This window comes from Triplophysa rosa, linkage group LG22 (assembly GCF_024868665.1).
Source record: "Triplophysa rosa linkage group LG22, Trosa_1v2, whole genome shotgun sequence".
NCBI classification, from domain to species: Eukaryota; Metazoa; Chordata; class Actinopteri; order Cypriniformes; family Nemacheilidae; genus Triplophysa; species Triplophysa rosa.
This window is the reverse complement of record NC_079911.1, coordinates 17,162,497-17,182,286: the sequence shown is the minus strand read 5'-3', so window position 1 is coordinate 17,182,286 and position 19,790 is coordinate 17,162,497. Positions and strand designations below refer to the sequence as shown.

Here is a 19,790-nt window from a genome sequence, read left to right as displayed (position 1 = left end):
CCGTGAGAACTGAGAAGTTCAGCTGTGGACTCGATGAGAACGGGGAGTGCTGTCTGTGGGTCTGGACATGGGCTGGACTGCGGGGGTTGAGACACAATAAGTTAAGAGGTGAAACGACTCTAGATATTTCGTGATATAGTCGTGACTCCTTAAATTACCTAAAAAAAACCATGGTCGATTATAACAACATGACACGTCTTATTCTAATAGAAAATAATCGTTTCTATGCATTACTACTTACCATACTCAACACTGTCCCATAATTCTTTTGATGCTCTTGGAGTTTCATCTTTTTGGCTGTAATCGTTTTCACTCTTTTAATAACTCTTGGAGCACTCCTTAGGAAATGACATACGTTTTATTAAAGTCTTTAATGGTTACAGTTAATGTTTTATGGTTACTATAAGGTAAACATGTGGTTGCTATGGTTTTACTAGAAATATCACAAACCACGGCAGATTTTCGTAAAGCACTACAAGTGTCAATGTAAACAGCGAATATATTTATTTTTTGTTTAGATGGCAGTATCACGTCAAGATAACATAAATTGTTAACTGAGTGAATGTTAAAGAACCAATGTAGATTTGATACCTGTTTAACGGATGAAAAACAATCTCATATAAGTCAGGTGTCTGGGAGTGCTCTTCGAGTCTCGCCATATTTGTGTTCTCCTCAATTATTTATTGTTTAAACGGGACATTGGCTTGACTAAATTCAGTCAAAACGTTGAAGGTTTCTCTAAATTCAGTATTGTTTTTTTCCATAAGTGATGTGTGTAAAAAACGTCCTCAACGGGAACCCACAACTCGCAACTCTGGGGGACTTTTAATTTGTAAACATACAACTATAAAAAGCGGTTCTTATGCAATTTGCAAACTCTGTTTATATATATATATTTCATTTATGATTCCCTTGTTGATTTCTGTTGTGCCTGGACCATAAGTGAAATAGTTTTAGTTTCAAAAGTCTATATAAATTGTTTAAACGTTTTATAGTATCACTTCAAAGATGATTGCGCCTCAGTTTTGTTTCTCACTTTATCAAGTCGCTTTAAAAAAGCATCTGCTAAATAATGTAAATGTAGTCTTTTTCTCGGCATACAGTAGTTTTCTCGGCTAGTTTCATTATGACTTTAAAGTCACCATGAAATCAAACGGGACATTTCTAAGTGTTTTACACAGAGTTGCAGTGATTATTTAAATGATTTATGAGTGCACACCATTATTTTTTCAAATTGTAATCTTTAATCAAAAACATCAAGCTCCTCTCTCCCTCTCAACAACAACTCTTCACCACATGACGTCAGCAACAAAAAAGAGGTAGGACTATACTGACTGCCCAATGGCCAGGCATTTTTAGCCCTCCTCTCCAGGCCCAACTTACAACAAACCAATCACAAAGGGAAGGGCAACATTAAGCCCCGCCCTACATTTTTTTCTAATTTCAGAAGCCGTTTCACTCGGATATACGTCACGATACGGAAAAGAAGTCAGTCGCAACTTCCGTCTCATGGTGACTTTAACAATAGCACTTTCTGTTCTATCATATCCATTCTTAAAAACATATAGGCTATATACCAGCTAAGTATACTGCGTTTTAGCAAATTGTGCTCAGTTTCTGAGACACTTGTCCATTTTGTCTTTGGCTGTCGTGATTGCATCTATTGTTCCTCATTTTGCAAGTGGCTTTAGATAAAAGCGTCTGCTATGATGTAAATGATTCCGAAGCAGTAAACTGTAAGTGCAGACATTGGCCGGTAGAGGGCACCGTTGCACTGAGACTGACACCACTTCGTGAGATGATCATCCTGTAACAAGTGATAAAATAAAGACGGCGCAGAAAGATTAAATATTTCGTCAAAGTATCTCTGAACCGAATAGGTAAAAAAGTTATCGATTGAAAAATGGATTACATATTTCTTTTGTTTTGCAGATCTGGGTCAGTCTTCTGTATGCCTAAGCTTTGCTCACGAGCTCTGCGTCAATCATTTGTTAGACTGCATACTGAAGAAACATGCCTGAATCACAATGAGAGTGAGAGAGAAATTACATCACAATGGGAGGATTAAGGAATGAACAATTAACTCTTTTTTTTTTATTCTTAGCTCATCAGACGCTTGAGAATTTCAGAAGCTTAAGCAAAACTTGCTTTGTAGAGAACATAAATCTTGGATGGAAATATGAATGTCATCATGTAAGAAAGGCAGTTTCCTGCTGCACTTGGCAATTGCCCTATTTGTATTAAACCCTATGCACAGATACATCTAATACATAGAAATATTACACAATAGTTTTTTTTATTTATGACAGTAAAACACCTGGTATTTACACTATCACTTCATAGTTTAGGTCACTTGACTGAAATTTTTCGCATGATCTTACAAATAGTTTCATCTGAGGTGTACACCTATTTTTTAAATCATTTTTGTAGACATAAATGTAATCATGCCTACATAATAATCTAATTTCTCTCTTTTGTTTTCTTATATCTCATCACAAAACAACATAAAAAAAGAAAAGCAGCCAATAGCTCAAAATAGATCGTCTCATGGTGATACCTCAAGGAGCTGGATGATACCCAGCCTGAATGATGCACATATTTCTGTAAACAACTCAAGTAGTAATAGATTGTAATGAAAACCCATGTTCTCTTTTTAATACAATATAGTATCCAAAACATGTTCATATGTGACCTTATATCAGATTGTTTTTGTCTGGGTGTCTTTGGTTTTTCTGAGTATATAGAAAAAAATGATCAAACTTCCAGTAGTTCCTAAAATTTTCATGGAATTAAATGAAGCACTGAGCACATTTCTCCACCAGTTGAGCTACTGTGCATGAACAAAAGAACAATATCTTCATTGGTTTGCCATTGAATGCTTTATTACAAACCAAAAGAAATTCATTAAGATACTGTACAAATATACATTTGAAATGAAGGGAAATATGTACAAGGCTTTTGTCTTTTGACAAACCAGTAACATTTACAAAAATACTGGTGGTTTCCTTACTCATGCGGTCTTAAAACATCAGACTGACCCGACTAAACTATAGAGAGCACAGCTGTGAAATCATTTCATTCAATCTTTATTCGGTATGTTGAAAGTTCTGAGAACGAAAAAATCTGTATTTACATCAAAAACATTTGAACCCAAAACCTTTTCATTATAAGACTTTTAGAATATAATGTACTGCTATAGCATGTAGCCAAAATACTCTTCTTTCTCTAGCTATCTGTGTCATGCAGGTCCATTGCCAATAATGTTTAGATGCACATTCTCTCAAGCAACTGTATGCGGAGGGTTTAACATTAGAGCTCAGCTGGAACTGACCAAACACAAACTCAGCTGAACCATGCGTCTCAGCACATATCAACAGCAGCACATTCACAGCGGGGGGCAAAGGAGGACTAATAAACATTAGTCCCTTCCGTACTTCATCTCCTCACTTTTCCTGTGCGCCGAAAGAGACTTCAAAGCCGGAGAATCGCCCGGGCTGTGGGCTAAATCAATGAAACTCGGTGCTCATCCATGTGTTCTTCTGCGCTGACCCTAAGAGTTCTTGAAGGATTTAGATAAATAAGGTCAGGCTTTAGTGCCTCTTCAAGCATAAAAAGCTGCGACAAGTCTTTTTCCATGCATAGAGCATCGGGATATTCCCAGGTTGTCTGGGAAAACAACATTGTTCTGTCCTTAAAGGCATTGCCCACACGATCTGTCACTTTGAATCAGGTCGGACATCTTGTTCAGCCATCTAATTCATTCTGATGAAATAAAAAACAAGACGGTCTCTTTTGGGGGAAGAAACCGAGGTTGTGTCCCCTGCTGTTGCTAAATGTGGTCTCAAAACACAGCTGGTTGTGTGTTCGTGGATTCCGGTACCCCTACAAGCACTAGAAGTCATTCAAACGTATAAAATATGAGAGGGTAAACTGAAAACAAATGATTAGATATGACATTAGTGAGCTGATCAAATTAAAGGGATTGTTCACCCCAAAATAAAAATTCTGTCATCGTTTCCTCACCCTCTTGTCGTTTCAAACCTGTATGACTTTCTTTTTTCTGCAGAACACAAAAGAAGATATTCTGAAGAATGTTGGTAAAAGAAAACCGTTGGTCCCCATTGACTTGCATTGGTTTGGTGTCCGTACAATAGAAGTGAATGGGGACCAACAGTTTTTGTTTACCGATATTCTTTAAAATATCTTCTTTTGTGTTTTTCAGAAAAAGAAAAGTCATACAGGTTTAAAACGACAAGAGTAAATGATGACAGAATTTTCATTTCGGGGTGAACGATCCCTTTAACCTGCTGGTTGAAAAATAAGTAAATGCTATTTAAACAACTGAAAGTTTCTAAGCTACTGCAGATACAATAATATATTGTTTGCGAAAAAGGCAAAAATCTTAAAAGAGAAAGAGAAATGAAAATCGCCAAAAGCCAGCTATATAATATTGAACACATTCAAAAGATAGCTCATTGATCGATCATTAAATTTTTCAGATATTCTTCACCTACTTGGGGGAAAAATCTGTATGCAATTAATATAAATGTCACAAAACGTCTTTAAATGAGCTGAAAGTACTACATACGTATCTAAAATATCATCAAATTAGGCAAAATTTTGAATAAACAAACATGCATGGGGAAGGGGATGCGGAAAACTTTGAAAACTGATGTGCGTTCCAATTCTGTGGCAATCTGCAACATGTTTTGGGCCCGATCGTTCAGTTTCATTTAGATCATTCAGACAGATTGAAAATGGAGCGATTCGTTTCTAACATACCGTTGCTGAAAAAGCCTGGACCGACCTCATCTTACTTGCATCCAATGGGATACACCAACAAGAGATATGATTTCAATTGCAAATACCAGACATCATAACCGGAGCCAAACATCCAAAGCATTTCCCAGTCGACATAATCAACCCCATTACTGAAGATCCTGTTTATATTATCATAAAGAAACATTTTCAGCTATAAATGAACGTTTTAAAGGGAACGAAACACATTACAAATGACTTAGATGCTGCTAGTTGATGCTTAAACACAATATTTATATGCAGTTTTTATAAATGCCTACTAAAGATGAACATTTATATCTCTATAGAGGATCAAACAAATCTACTGTTTTGTTGGTTCTCCATGTTTGGGGCCAATCGTAGCGTCTGTGCCCAGCGGGTGACCTGCCATTGGCTGTTGAGGTGTAATGCCCGCCGGGCTGCCTGGCAAATGGCGATTGGCCGAGGAAATGAGTGACAGGTGTGAATCCTTGTGGGGCGGATGAGCGGGTGCTGGAGAGAGTCCTCGAGAGCACTATATTTCTTCAGTTTTGAAGCTGTCAATTTTATCCAAGCGTGGACAGTACATGTTTGGTAAAGCCAGAGCTGTGTTTCTGCTTCGGTTTGTTCAAACATAACGTAACAAGTCACAGCCCCCCTCTCCACTTCAGGTCAACCTTAGCGTGACAATAGAAAACATGAAAGGGATTCGACGTTCAAAATAAAAAAAGGATGGTCTGATCCCTGCAAAGAATTTGACACGTAGAAATGAAAACTTTCCTGATTTCAGATCTGCGCACTGCAGTGTGTGTGTTTATCTGTGTGTTGTGTGTATTTGTGTGTTTGGTCCGCAGGTGTTCTTAAACAGTCTGGAATGCCTTGGTTTGGGCAGGAATCATCACAGGTGTGGCACCCATCCTTGCCAGGTTCCCTGGGTTGAGCTTTGCCGGGCTGGGTTTGGGGCTGCTGCCAGGCTCTGCAAGTTTCGGGACCACGTGGTTGTACGCAGGTGGTACCGGAGAGAATTTTTCGGGATGTCCGCCCTCCTTGACGGCAGCCACAACGGGCGGTCGAGGCCTGGGCACACGGGGGGCGCTGTTGTGCACCATAGACTGCGTGGAAGAGGCCCCAGAGCGAGAACTACCGGACCGGGAGGAGGAGAGCGAATTGGGCTTCACCAACTTGGCCTTGGGAGCCTCAGCATCCTCCCTGTAAAACATAGAGAGAGACTGTGAGATCACACACAATCACATAACTCACAAATGTGGCACTGTAGCTTTACAATAGAAGCACAAAGTTCATGAGTTTGAGTCCCAAAGTACACATACCGTATACTGATAAAAATGTACACTGTTAGTAACTTAGGGTCTGGAAAATATATAATTGTTATGTAGGCCTAAATATTTTAGCGTGGTAAATATTAAAGCACTTAATAATGTTCTGACATGTTTCCGAATGCAACAACACATCAAATATTCAGTGATAAAAGTGTGCATTGTGTATCTTCCTGTTGCTGGCTCTGCACTACTTTCTGTTTATTTATGCTTTTACCTTATTTCATTGGGGGCATCCTCCTCTTCATACTTCTTTTTCTCCTTTTTGCGGAAAACTAGCCAGATGATGAGGATAATGAGGAGCACGCCGAAGGACACGCCCACTATGGCGCCAGCCACCACGCCCATGCCTCGGACATCTGTAGAACAATGACTGTTTCAATTTTGTACTTATTCTAATTAGTGATGATTAACACATGTATCAATAAATTCTATTCTATTCTTCAGTCTTGTTCTATTCTATTCTATTCTATCCTGCTCTTCAGTCTTGTTCTATTCTATTCTATTCTATTCTATCCTGCTCTGTTCTGTTCTGTTCTTCAGTCTTGTTCTATTCTATTCTATTCTATTCTATTCTATTCTATTCTATTCTATTCTTCAGTCTAGTTCTATTCTATTCTATTCTATTCTTCAGTCTAGTTCTATTCTATTCTATTCTTCAGTCAAGTTCTATTCTATTCTATTCTATTCTATTCTTCAGTCTAGTTCTATTCTATTCTATTCTTCAGTCAAGTTCTATTCTATTCTATTCTATTCTATTCTATCCTGCTCTGTTCTGTTCTGTTCTGTTCTATTCTTCAGTCTATTCTATTCTATTCTATTCTATCCTGTTCTGTTCTGTTCTGTTCTGTTCTATTCTTCAGTCTTATTCTATTCTATTCTATTCTATTCTATTCTATTCTATTCTATTCTTCAGTCTTGTAATATTCTGTTCTATTCTTCAGTCTTGTTCTATTCTATTCTATTCTTCAGTCTTGTTCTATTCTATTCTTCAGTCTTGTTCTATTCTTTCCTTTCCTTTCCTTTCCTATCCTATCCTATCCTATCCTATCCTATCCTATCCTATCCTATCCTTCAGTCTTGTTCTATTCTATTCTATTCTATTCTATTCTATTCTATTCTATTCTATTCTATTCTATTCTAACATTTTAAACACTCAGAGACTTGGTACACACTATTATTGAAGATTCACAAAGAAATACAAAATAAATATCTCATGCTTAAAACAGCCTAACAGCCAACAAACAACCAGTAAAAAGCGAGTCCCTCTGCATTGCAGATACCTGAAGGAGTGTATTTCACCATGAGAATACTCCAGTAAACAGCCGAGCATTAATCAACGTACTGCACTCACTCTCTTCCTTTAATAATATGCCATTTTTTGCATGAATAAATTTCTGTTACAGCCACATAATTAATTATTTCTTCTAATTCCATCATCTGATATTAAATTATGCAGCGGAGCTGTCTGAGAGAGGAATTAAATCAGTGCACGCTATGATAAAAAAGGGGAATGTTTCTTTGGGAACAAATGGCGCTGAAGGATCGCGACGCTCAGCACAACAGGTTGTGGGTTAGTGATAAAGCAATGAATTGTGTTGACAGTAATTACTAAAAATGTTGAACTGAAGAAGATGAAGACAGACAAAAATATTTCATGCTTTAGAAATATGATTTGCATGGACTTATTTAACACACACAAGTATCACACTACCATACCATATGTATACTGTGCACAGTTTTACTGTATGTATGTACTGTATGTATGTATGCGTACATAAATATATGTATGTGTACTGTGTAGATGACCTACTACACTTGCCAACATGTGCAATACAACCAGAGCACACTTTGTATCCCTCTCAGCTTAGGCTTCTATTTCGAAGTGTGACGAATAAACAAGCAGCGATATAAAATGCAATCTTGTTTGTGACTCGCTGAGTAAGGCTGGCAAACGCTACAACACGTTTTTGGGGAAAATCAACATTAAAAAACAAATGTAATGTAAGAAAAAATAATGTAACGACAAACATTTCCTACATAATGACTAGATATCACACGCTGCATTAAACCTGCAATGCAATAAAATAAAATGACAATACTATGACATACCACTGAAACATTTATTGTTGCATACTGTGTACTGTGGTAACTATTTTTAGAAAACATCAGGCAGTCTTTACTGTGCTGTGTGCAGTATTATTTCAAACAGAACACATCAAACAGAGCGATAGATACTCACAGTGAACTTTGACCTCTAGAGTGCAGCTTTCCTCCCCGACATCATTGCTGGCCATGCATTTATAGACACCTGCGCTTTCCCTTGACAAATTTCTCAACGTCACAATCTCCGGGTTCTTTAGATCTGCAAAACATTAAGGTACTCATTATATTTGATATGTCAATATTTTACACAGATTTATACTCATTTGATCAAAACCTCATTTCCGACATGAAAAGGCCGCTGTTAGCGTTCAGGTGACTGAGCAGAGCGCGTTCGGGAAAATGATCTAAGAGGCTGGCGAGGAGCGTACATTACTTTCACATAAGTCATATCTCGTATCCGATCTCATAAGAGGGGCTAATTGAGGAGGTAGTGAAGCATGTGGGGTGAAAAGTGCTGATGGAATTGGTGTAAATTTAATTTGAGAATGCTTGCAGTGTTAAATTGGCCCTCTAGTGTCTTCATCTATTTTCTGCTCCTCCAGAGAGGAGACGTCCACATGATTTACTCCCCACGCTTGCGAGATAAACTTAACGCTGCGTTTTCTTTCTACAGGAGAAGAGGAGTATAAAGTGATCGGAGCAACACAAATTACATATGCAACAGGTCACACTCAAAAGATGATCTTTGGATTGATGCAAACATTAGGATGTGTGAATGTGGCACAGATGTGCTTCCATAATTACTAGCGGTGCTTGCTAAGGCATCATTATTATTAATGCTCATCATTTTTAGACGTAAATCATCTGGTTTGTTGAGGAAAGGTGTGCTATAACATTTATGAGAGATCTGACTTCTTTACTCCTAAAAAAACGTGCCACATCTGAGGACCAAAATATCATGTAGACATGAAAGCTGACTTTGGTCAGTATGCAGTCACTTAGAGCAACTACCAAGAGATGACCATGCAACCAAATGTGAGTTTTTAAAGACAAACCCCTCTCACTTTTCTTAAGAAATGTTTGAAATCTTGTAAATAACAGACGTAAAGTCACCCAAAAGCGTTGTGAAAGCCAGGACGCATCAAAGCTGCGACTGAAAATCAATGTTATTCCTTCAAATATTCATTTTCGTAAGCTCTTCTTAAATGCTGTACATCTAAAAATATTAGTTTTGTGTTGTTTTAATATGACACATTTTTCTTTGCAGTATGCAAGATCTGAAAAGATTGTATTTTTTTTTATTCTTTATTTGGACAGTTTGTCTGGTTGCAATTTTGCGCGACGTAAAAAATAATATTTTTATTTGGAATTTGGGAGAAATGTGACAGCATGAAACAAACAATATCAATCACACACCAATAAATAGTCAATTCAGACTGAAAACAACCGTTAAGTGGTTTCTTATTTTTTATGTATATTTAATGCAAGATGTCCATGTTAGAATCATTTTAACAGGTGTTTAACATGAGCTCACCTATGAGGGCCAAAGGCGGCAGCTTGCCAGCATATTTTCCCTTGTCCAACACTCTCTCCCATTTGTAGCTAATGGGGTCAGAACCATCTGTAGACTTGCAGCTCATTCTGACATCACTTCCTTCCAGGAGACGACCTTCCATCCAGCAGCGTGGTTTTGACGGTTTCACTGTATGTTAAAGAACACACAACACACATGCATTAAGATTAAAACGTGACATTTTCTGCAGTATGACCATAATCAAAATGTTGCATTTAATGAAACTGTTACTTTGAGAAATACAATAAAGCATTCAAAAATGTGAAGATGTTTTTGGATTAAAATTCCTTAAAAAAATGTTTAGGTGCCATTGTGTATTTTTACAAACAAGTGCTCACAACAATTTAAAGCAGTCTTGCCCGCTGATACATAGCATACAAAAATATCTTGCTCAGTAAATATCATTACACAGCATGAAGTGATGCACACACACACAAAGCAACAATGGCCATACGTTTTATGATGGATTATTATGTTATGTGCATTCGTAAGCAAAGACAGATCTCTACTCTCGCACACCAAACACAATCACACATGCACTTTTGCCCTCTCATTCATTCTTCCCCATGCAAATCAGTTTTCCCCACATTGAGAACCTCTTTAAACCCAGCGTGATGCCACCGATCTCTATAACATGAATCTGTACAAGAACCCGTTCACCGCTCACTTCTCGACCCCCCGCTTCTTCCCACCCCGGCCATCAGCATCTGCTCCCGCCGCCTCTATCTGCTGAGCCAGGACAATTCTGCCCCGGCACTCACGGGGGGGATGCAATTACAGTCGCTGAGTGGGATGCAGGTCCCCTCCATCTCCCGACACTGTCAGGATCACTTACGGCACGCCGAGGAAGCTGCAGTCGTCTGCCAAGCCATTATCTTTGTGTTGAACAAGACAAATGCTAATGTTTGTCCCTCGGAATCGAACGTGTCGTTTGGGAGCCGCGAGCCATTTGTACAAATGTATGCGTAAATTTGCGGCGCTCTTAAATGTCTTTGTATGGCTATCGGACGAACGAGGGAATAAAAAAACAATGGATAAAATGCAGAAGGATAATGTTTTTGCGCAGCGAGGGTTGTTTATTTAACAAGTCATGGAGTTTACAATGGTACGTGTTGAATGAGGAACAGCAAACTAAAAGTGGCAATTTAGGTGCATCCCTGTGCAGTATTTTATGAGTTTTGTGTAGGGAGATATTTGGTTAAATGTAGCACCACTGTTATTGACTCACGGGTGTAGTTTTACATCAGTAAGGTATTTAGTGTAAAATAATTGATTCCAGTTCAATGCTGTCGCAAATAATTAGGCAGATAAATTCTGCTCTAATTGTGAAGATAAATTGTTTAACAGTTTAAAAATAAAATTAATTTATAAACAAAACAAAACAAAACAAAACAAAACAAAACAAAACAAAACAAAACAAAACAAAACAACGAATGAATGAAATTAAAGATGAATTTACATTGTTTCTTAAAAAACATTTTAGCAGATATTGTAACAATTTACTTCACTTATGACAGTCTATAGACTAATTTACGTTTTTTTTCACAATAATTGTGTAGCGAAAATCTGATATTGTCACAGCCCTACATCAAATTGTACGTTTTTTGTAGCTATAGTTTCAAAGTGGTTTATTTAAACTAGATAAATGACAACTATCTTAATACACAGAATTATGATTATGTCACAGAATATTATTTCACATTAAGATTGACCGCAACTCTCACTCGATGCAAAGGGATGACGTCCTGGTGCTATTTTTGGACCCTTACTCCATGGCATAAGTATCTGTCATGCCTTTATCGTTTTCTGGGCCTACGAAGGCAGTTAATTAAAGTCAAGCCGCGGGCCAAAAACTCACGGAGCACGATGAGGTTGACCGTGTTCCAGTAGTACTTTCCTCCGTTTTTGACCTTGCAGATGTATTCTCCAGAGTCGGTGAGCAGGAGGTCGCTGATCATAAGCGAAGCGTCGCCCTTCAGGTAGTCGCCCGTCAGGGACAGCCGCCCCGCCTCGCTCTCGTTGGGGTTATAGATTCGACCCGCGAAGTATGTGATCAACTGCGAGGAGAGGAAAAACAGATTAATGTTGTGAAATTCTTTGCGCTGAGGGCACTCGGCGTCTGAGACCGAGAGGTGAGGGTTGAGTCACGGTCCATGCCTGAAGTAGGTGCTAAATTTTGTTGTCATTTTGAATCAGGCTTGGTTACATAAAGTCTTTTGGTTTCCCTGACTCATTTCTTTCCACAAAACAAAAGCAAAGCTACTCAGCTGGCCAGAAACTGACCTTTTAGCTGATTAATGTTTCTTGACTTTTTCTTCAACTTTTCTTACTTATTTCAAGGAGAATTTTGAGGAAAAAAATGATGTATGTTCTGCAAATTTAAAGGCAAAAGTACACTGTAAAAAGTCACGTCACCACACCCATATTTTGGTTTTATCTAACCTGAGGGGGCAATAAAAACAAATTTTGTACAAATATCCCATCCGGACATCACTTTTGGCCACCCAGCACATACCATTAGGTACTTATGCACATTCAGACCGTGGCGCTCAAACCCACCTCTCCCTTTTGTGACACGCTGCGTGCTTTGTCATCTAGAAAAATAGCTCTGAAATGATTCGTCACTGGCAGGAAGTTTATTTGGCTGAAGGTGCAGGTTTGACCCCTCTTGTCGGTTACATTGTGTCAGAAAGCACCTCGGGGACCGACTTGAGCCGCGGCCAGATTAAAATGCTAAACTTGTCCCTCGGCCAATTCCATGAGGTCATAAAAGTAATTGTTGGGGGTGATACGAGGGAAACCGGTGACATATTAAATGTGAGCGGTTTTAACACTGCAGTCTATAGATAACCCTTCCCATCATACAGTATCATAAAAAAACGCCTGGGTAGCGTTGAAAGCACTGCAGTGCAGATCAGGGACTCGGGCGATCGGCAAAGGCCAGCATCAGCAGCACGCTGTCGCAGTGGCGGTACATCTTACCACTTTCTGCCGTGTGCTGGATTTATGCAGCATCCACTCGATGTCCAGCAGAGAGATGTCGGCCTGCCACAGCTGATGGTGGCACGGCAGCGTGGCGTTGTCACCGACCACCCTCTTCATTTCCGTCTGGCTGTTTGCCTGAAGCACACTCAGCAATACTGTAAGGAGAGAGAAAGAGAGAGAGAGAGCAAGTGGTTAAGGCCCGATGCCAGGGAGTGGTCAGGACGATCGTTACTGCAGGATGCAGAGGTAGATTGGGGGATTCGAAGCGGGCCGAGATATTGTGCGACTGATCCACTCGTTCTATTCATCCTCACACACAAGGGCACAGCGGCACAAATCTCCAGAACCGAGAGAAGACGATTCAGGCCCAAGGCCAAAGACTAAGCGCAGAGGCTCTGCGGAGACAATCGGCACATAAATTCCTAGAATTGGACAATGGTTTAACAGCTAAGCAGCCGCTTTTCTCGTTGAACAGAAAATCAGCTCTAAAATGCAAGAATGGAGCATTAGGGGGTTTTTTTTGGAAATGAAAGGGCTGAAATGCTTCGATTCGAACACTGAATATAGATAACACACTGATTTGGGTGCGCAGAATGTGTATTATAAACCCAATTGTCGCAATCTGACTCAGCCTCTGAGCTTTTCCCATCAAGAGGCATTTTCCACTCATCAAGCAATAAAAAGCTGTGGCCATGCAGAGAGTGAAACTCCTGCAGCGTTTCTACGGTATTAAACACCGTTTGCTTTTGAACTTCTCCGCATTAACGCAGGGAGGCGGCTAAATGAAGGGCAAGCAAATTAATTCCCAGCATGCATTGTGATCACAGAAATAATGCCCACAGAGCCTGTGCGCGGTTATGACAAGCACACAACTACACCTGAGACACTTATTTTATCAAATGTCTTTGCAGTATACAAGAAAGTCAGTGTTATATTTCAAATGAAATATTTGGTGCATTGTTTATGAAACAGTATGCACAACGTAACATTTCAAACATTATTATAGTGATTGATTCTTGTTACGGCCTTAAAAATAAATACAACATTATCGTGCCGTTTAAATTTTATTTTATGTCAAACATACAGAAAAGCGCTTGGCATCTAGAAATCATTAATATTGCTTCTGGTTCATTTATCACATTGTAAATGGAAGGTCAAGTAAATTGCATTGCGGGAATATTCCCCGCAGGCTGCTTTGGGTAAATGCTGCACATTAAAAATGTTGTAAGTCAACTGGGTATTCCAGGCAGAAAATGTGGATACGGTGCATATAGTGCATATTACTTTCTGTAAAAATAGCAGGTAGGCGGCATGCCATTTCAAACGTGCATAAAGTACCCAAATATTCGGAGAATTCTCTTTTAGAAGTGTAAGATATAACATGAACTACATGTTTAGTTCAACAGAAATAAATGTATACATTATCTGTACACTTGGACACTTCCCACTGAAGCACCGTTCACCCGAAAAAACATTCTGTCATATTTACTCACCCTCGAGTTCTGGGGCACTTTTGACTACCATTGGCATTTTTCCTACAATGGTAGTCAATGGTGGCCAAGAACTGTTCGGTTACAAGCATTCTTCCAAATATCTTTCTCTGCGTTCATCAGAACAAACAGATTTGGAACAACTGGATGGCGAGTAATGATGACAGAATTTTTTTTTGGGGGTGAACTGTCCCTTTAAGAACCTTGAGAAAGAGTAAATGACTACTTTCAAGGTTCAGCACTTAATGTCCCTGTGTGAGCTAAATATATCTCTCTTCTATCTTATTACACATGTCTAAGAACACATGATTAACATTTAGCATTGCAGTTATTCGAAAACACGCTCATCACATCACAATACATTTAATAACTGAAAAATAGATTTCATTTTCCCGTTCGACATCATGTTTTATTTCAGAACACGAAAGAGACTCATCTGGCTCTCCGTTTATTCTGCACAAGCATCTACACACACTATGTTGGTATTAAATGGGTTAAAATGCAGGGCAGCTAAAACAGGCTCTGACAGAAGCAGGTGAATTCCGCAGGCCAGAGCTTTAATATGGGACACATTAGAGATGATCAGAATAGGCAGTCATTCTTCAAAGGCGAAGATAAGATCAAATAAATCCTCATTTGCATGTCATGAAAATCTCTTTGATACGCAATAAAATCTGAGAGATCTGGCGTTCGCTGCCTCGAAGTTAAGATTAACAGAGTAACACTTGAAGTGAGAAGTTTTAATAATAAAAAGTGTCCTGATGCTGCACTTTATATTTGGAGATGAGATGAAAAAGCCAGACGTCTAGGACTTAAATATGAAAAAAATCACTGAATAGCAGACTGTCCGGATTTGTTTAGAATGAAATTGTACCTTAGTACTCAATGAACGCTTCATAAAATAAATTCATAAATAGACATCAAACAGTAGATTTTGCATATGAGTGTGTAGTTATCATCTTGAAATTAAAACGAAATACTTTTTTCAATTCAGATCAAATAACATTACATTGGGCACCGCACATTGCGTTGCAATTCACAGTTGAACATTTTTAAAGCGTAAGAAAGGGACTTGTGGATCAGATCATGCTCAGTTCCTGTTGGCTTGGGATAAAATGGCCGTGGTAATGCCAGCAGAACTGGAACGGTTTACCGTTCATCCGTCATGTTCTGCCTCTCCTGGACTACCATCAGTTTCAGAGATTTTCTGGCCCCTTCTGGCGCATTGAAGCTCAGGCTGGGGTGGGAAAAGAATCTGGAGAGTGGCTCATTAACAATAGGAACCAAGCAGCTTGGACGAGATGCACCAAAAGCTGGTGGAAAAGCAGATTTCTATGAAGATGCCCTAGGGGGAGTTGTGCTCCAGTAAATTCTCCTCCCTGCAGATCACAGCAATCTTATTATAGAGCAGCCAATAAGCGCACATCACATTCGTACCCTTCAAACTGTCCAAAGTCACGGTGCATATCCTTCCCAGTCTTTACACTGGCTCCTGGGCTTCGCCGCGGGAGATAGCTGTGATCTCCCACCCAATAGCAACTTAAAGCGGGAGGAGGAAACTGAAAGAAAAATCCGATGTTTGGTTCTGCTGAGATCCAATTAGTGCTGCCGGTGCAGCGTGACTGTTATTATTGTCCACACTCTGAGGGTTAAGGATTTGAGTATTACAGTAAGTGTGTACTTCAATGATACAGGTGTGCTGTTACTTTGAAATCGTAGACGTATATTAAAGGAGAGAGCCAAGCCAGAGCTGGCAACCATATCATGTCTTGAAGAGTATGAACTCTTGAATTTGGGCTGGGTATAGCAACATGCTAAAAAACATTCAGAACAGCTCAGAAGTGCAACATCCCCCCCACAACAACAACAACAAAAAACACATGAGAACTTTCTGGCACACGGCAGGAAAGATAAATCTAAAAATCACCATGAAATCAAAATGGCAAAATGGCAATTTTTTGGCTTTTATGGATATTTTACATAGCACTAAGGACATCCAAACAAGTGTGCTTAAAACAATTGACAAAATTCACAATAGGGCTGTCACGGTATCACATTTTCACTTTGCGGATATCATCGCCGAACATTCTGGTGATGGTATTATCATGATACGTATTTCAATTAGGGCTGTCAAATGATTAATCGTGATTAATCACATCCAGAATAAGAGTTTGTGTTTACATAATATATATATGTGTACTGTGCATAATAATTTTGTATTTATTAACACATACATGTCATGAACGATGGGTGGTGAGAGACACGAAGACAAGGACAGAGGACCCAAGTGCAGACAGCGGGTAAGGGGTTAACACAAATTTTAATAAATAATAAGCAACAAAACAAAGACTCACGTGGGGGTAAAGTAACAAACATGGAAACAGGAACAAGACTAACTAAACTAACAGGACTAGACTAAAACACATCACAACTACAAAATAAAATAAACTAACTCAAAGACAGGAACTCACCACATTACACAAACACGACACAGTACAATGAACCAGCATGAGACAGAAGACACAAGGGCATTATAAAGGGGATAAATCAAGAGGGGACAGGTGCAGGACATGAACTAATTAACAAACAATAACGAGGAGACGAAAGGGCGGGAACAGAGACGCCACACCGGAGAGTGGAAGACCATCAGGGACAAAACGTCACTCTCCACATAAAACAAGAGGTTCTATCATGGTTCTGCCACTAGGTCAAGAGAAGCAAGACAAGGTGGGGCAGAACCATGACAGAAGCCCCTCCTTAAGGAGCAGCATCCTGATGCTCCTCAAGGAACAAACAAGACTAGACAGACTGTGACTAAAACACATTATACAAAACACGACCAAAAACGTGATACATAGGAAAAAAAAGTCCAAACAAAGACATGGTGCCATATACATGCATATATTTATGAAAAATCTCAAAATGAATAAACATTTATATATAATTTCAATTATTGGTAAATATAAATAAACACATGTAAATATTTCCTAAATATGTTTCATGTGTTTGTATTTATAAATACAAAATTAATATGCACAGTACACAGACATATATTATGTAAACACAAACTTTTATTCTGGATGCGATTAATCGTTTGACTGCCCTAATTTCAATGTTTTATTTTAATAAACAAGCAGTCAAAATCATCTTTAATTTTGTTTATTTGGTGGTTTTCTCCCTTTTTTGGCCAAGAAATCACACCTAAAATTCAAGCGTAAGGATAGGAGAAAAAAATTTAACCACTGCTGAATTATTTACGATATTATCACATGTGTAGGATTAACACAATATACATCATCATGGTTTTTACGTAATATCACGGTTATTGTCAATGCAGGTTTATACTGTATATACTGTATTATCCTATAATGTGACAGTCTCTTCTGACTCAAGTAAATAGCTTACATAAGGCTAAAAACAGACTACACTGTTAACCTCAGACCTTATTTTAACATTTAACAAAAACCCAATCAAAACCCATTGACTTTGGGGTGATGGAACCGGAAGTTCTAAAATGCTAGCTCGCTCCCTGCGGTTCTCTACACAGATCAAAGATTTTCAATGACATCAGACTGTAACTATCTTATCACATTCCAGGCCATGAGGTGTACTAAGCGTAATAAGCTTTTTAAATAGGGAGGAGCCACTCAATATGTCCCACCCTAACTTACTGTTTCAACGGAAATTATGCCAACATATCGAAAAAGCTGCGCATTTCAAGGACTTTCAGTGGGTCTTTTATCAGTAGGTTTGGTATTCCAATAAAAAATATTTCGGCATCCTTAAAACAAGATAAATTAAAATGAGAAGTTATATAAGATATTCTAACTTTTTTGTTTACCCCATTGTTTACCCCATTAGCAAATAGTTTTGTTTTTCCTGCATAAATCTAACAAAATTCAGTGAGGTTGAGAGTTACGAACAAGAAAAAATAAGTTAAGAAAAACAATTAATTTAAGTTACATTTCAGTGTCATTATGTTGCACTGTTGTGCTTCTCGTGTAATTATATCTCGTTTTAATGATGTTCTAATATTTTACTGATAAACAAGACATAAATAATGATGAAGAACTAAATGCAATCCAATCACCCACAGCACTCCCACATCATACATACCAGCAAGCATCACTGACAATGATTAAAAAACACAAAAATTTAGTTGTTTGTGCATTTTTTTTAGATTTCGAGACATCTGGAGCGTAAAGGGGAGTCTGGAAATCGGGAAAATCAAAGAAGGCAAACAGCTCTTTGTTTTTCTTTAAAGTCTGTTCTTGTGGAAGCTCAGCTTTGCTGGAAAGGGAGGTGTGTGTGTGTGTATTTGAGAGGCGATACATAAAAAGAGGCGAGAACATGCTTCATATTAAGCTGATTTAAACTGCATTTATCTGTCTAGATTTGGGCTTCTACTGGCACAGTTTAAAAGTTTAATATCACACATGAAAGACGGAAATCTCTCATGTGAACATCTTTCAAGAGTGAGAAGACCCACACTAAAGCTGTATTTTATGCGTGCACTGCCCGATAGGTCCGTTGAGCTATAAAAAACACAATGGACGGGTGTTGCATTACACCGAGTGTCCAGAGACGCAGCAGTAAATACAAACGCACTTTGGCTGTCAGGTTCAGGGTTTCGCTGTCCCATGTGGACCAAAGTGCTGCTGGCTTAGACGCAAAATGTGAAGTGAAAATTGACTGAAAATATACCTACTTAGTGGTGTTTCCTTAGGTAACCATCCTTTATGTTCTTTTAACCTACATAGGCCATTAAGAAACCACCTAGAAACTACCCACGATGCAACTTCATCTAGTTAAAGGCATAGTTCACCCTAAAATAAAAATTCTGTCATAATTTATGCATCCTCATATCTATGACTCTTTCTACTGTGAAACACAAAAGAAGATATTTTCTTTTATATGGTATTCATTATATGGTTTTGTGTCCATATAATGGAAGTCAATGGGGGCCAATGTTGTTCATTACCAACATTCTTCAAAATATCTTCTTTTGTGTTCTGCAGTAGAGAGAAAGTCATACAAGTATGCAATGACATGAGGATGAGTAAATGAGGACAGAATTTTCATTTTTGGGTGAACTGTCGCCCTAACGAGAACTACACACAATAGATACAGTATAGATCAGAAATATACAACCATCTAAAGAGAAGCCCCACCAATATTTCTCAATCAAATATTCTACATTAATGCCAGTTTGCATGTGGCCTGTCGGAGCGAGGTTATAATGTTAAAACCCAAGCTTCCCTTTTACAGTCTGCAGGCGACACTTTGATGGCAGGAAGAATTCTTTAATCCCGCCTGCTGCATGAGAACACAACCTGATGTCCTGGTACCACCCCATCCACAGTGTGCCTGATATACTGTACCTAAAACCATCTTGAGGCAAGGATTTCACTTCTCTCGCATTCCTCGCTGTGCTTCTGGTGGTCGGTGAACATCTCATCTGAATTGGAGATGCTCAAGCGAGCAATGACATTCATGTGAAAAGCTCATTATCTCCCACTGAACGCC

At 38.8% G+C, this 19,790-nt stretch overlaps 1 protein-coding gene across 1 annotated transcript in view; it reads right to left on the bottom strand.

Moving 5' to 3' along the window:
- Positions 1 to 2,684: 2,684 nt before the first annotated feature.
- The window catches only part of LOC130546608 (CXADR-like membrane protein), a 46,759-nt gene continuing 29,653 nt past the window's right edge, over positions 2,685 to 19,790 (bottom strand). The window contains exons 2-7 of the mRNA XM_057321972.1: positions 12,772 to 12,929; positions 11,648 to 11,846; positions 9,751 to 9,918; positions 8,353 to 8,475; positions 6,328 to 6,469; positions 2,685 to 5,985 (exon numbers count right to left, since the gene is read on the bottom strand). Of these exons, the coding sequence (XP_057177955.1) occupies positions 5,637 to 5,985; positions 6,328 to 6,469; positions 8,353 to 8,475; positions 9,751 to 9,918; positions 11,648 to 11,846; positions 12,772 to 12,929 (1,139 nt within the window). The 3' untranslated portion in view covers positions 2,685 to 5,636. The remainder of the gene's footprint in view (positions 5,986 to 6,327; positions 6,470 to 8,352; positions 8,476 to 9,750; positions 9,919 to 11,647; positions 11,847 to 12,771; positions 12,930 to 19,790) is intronic.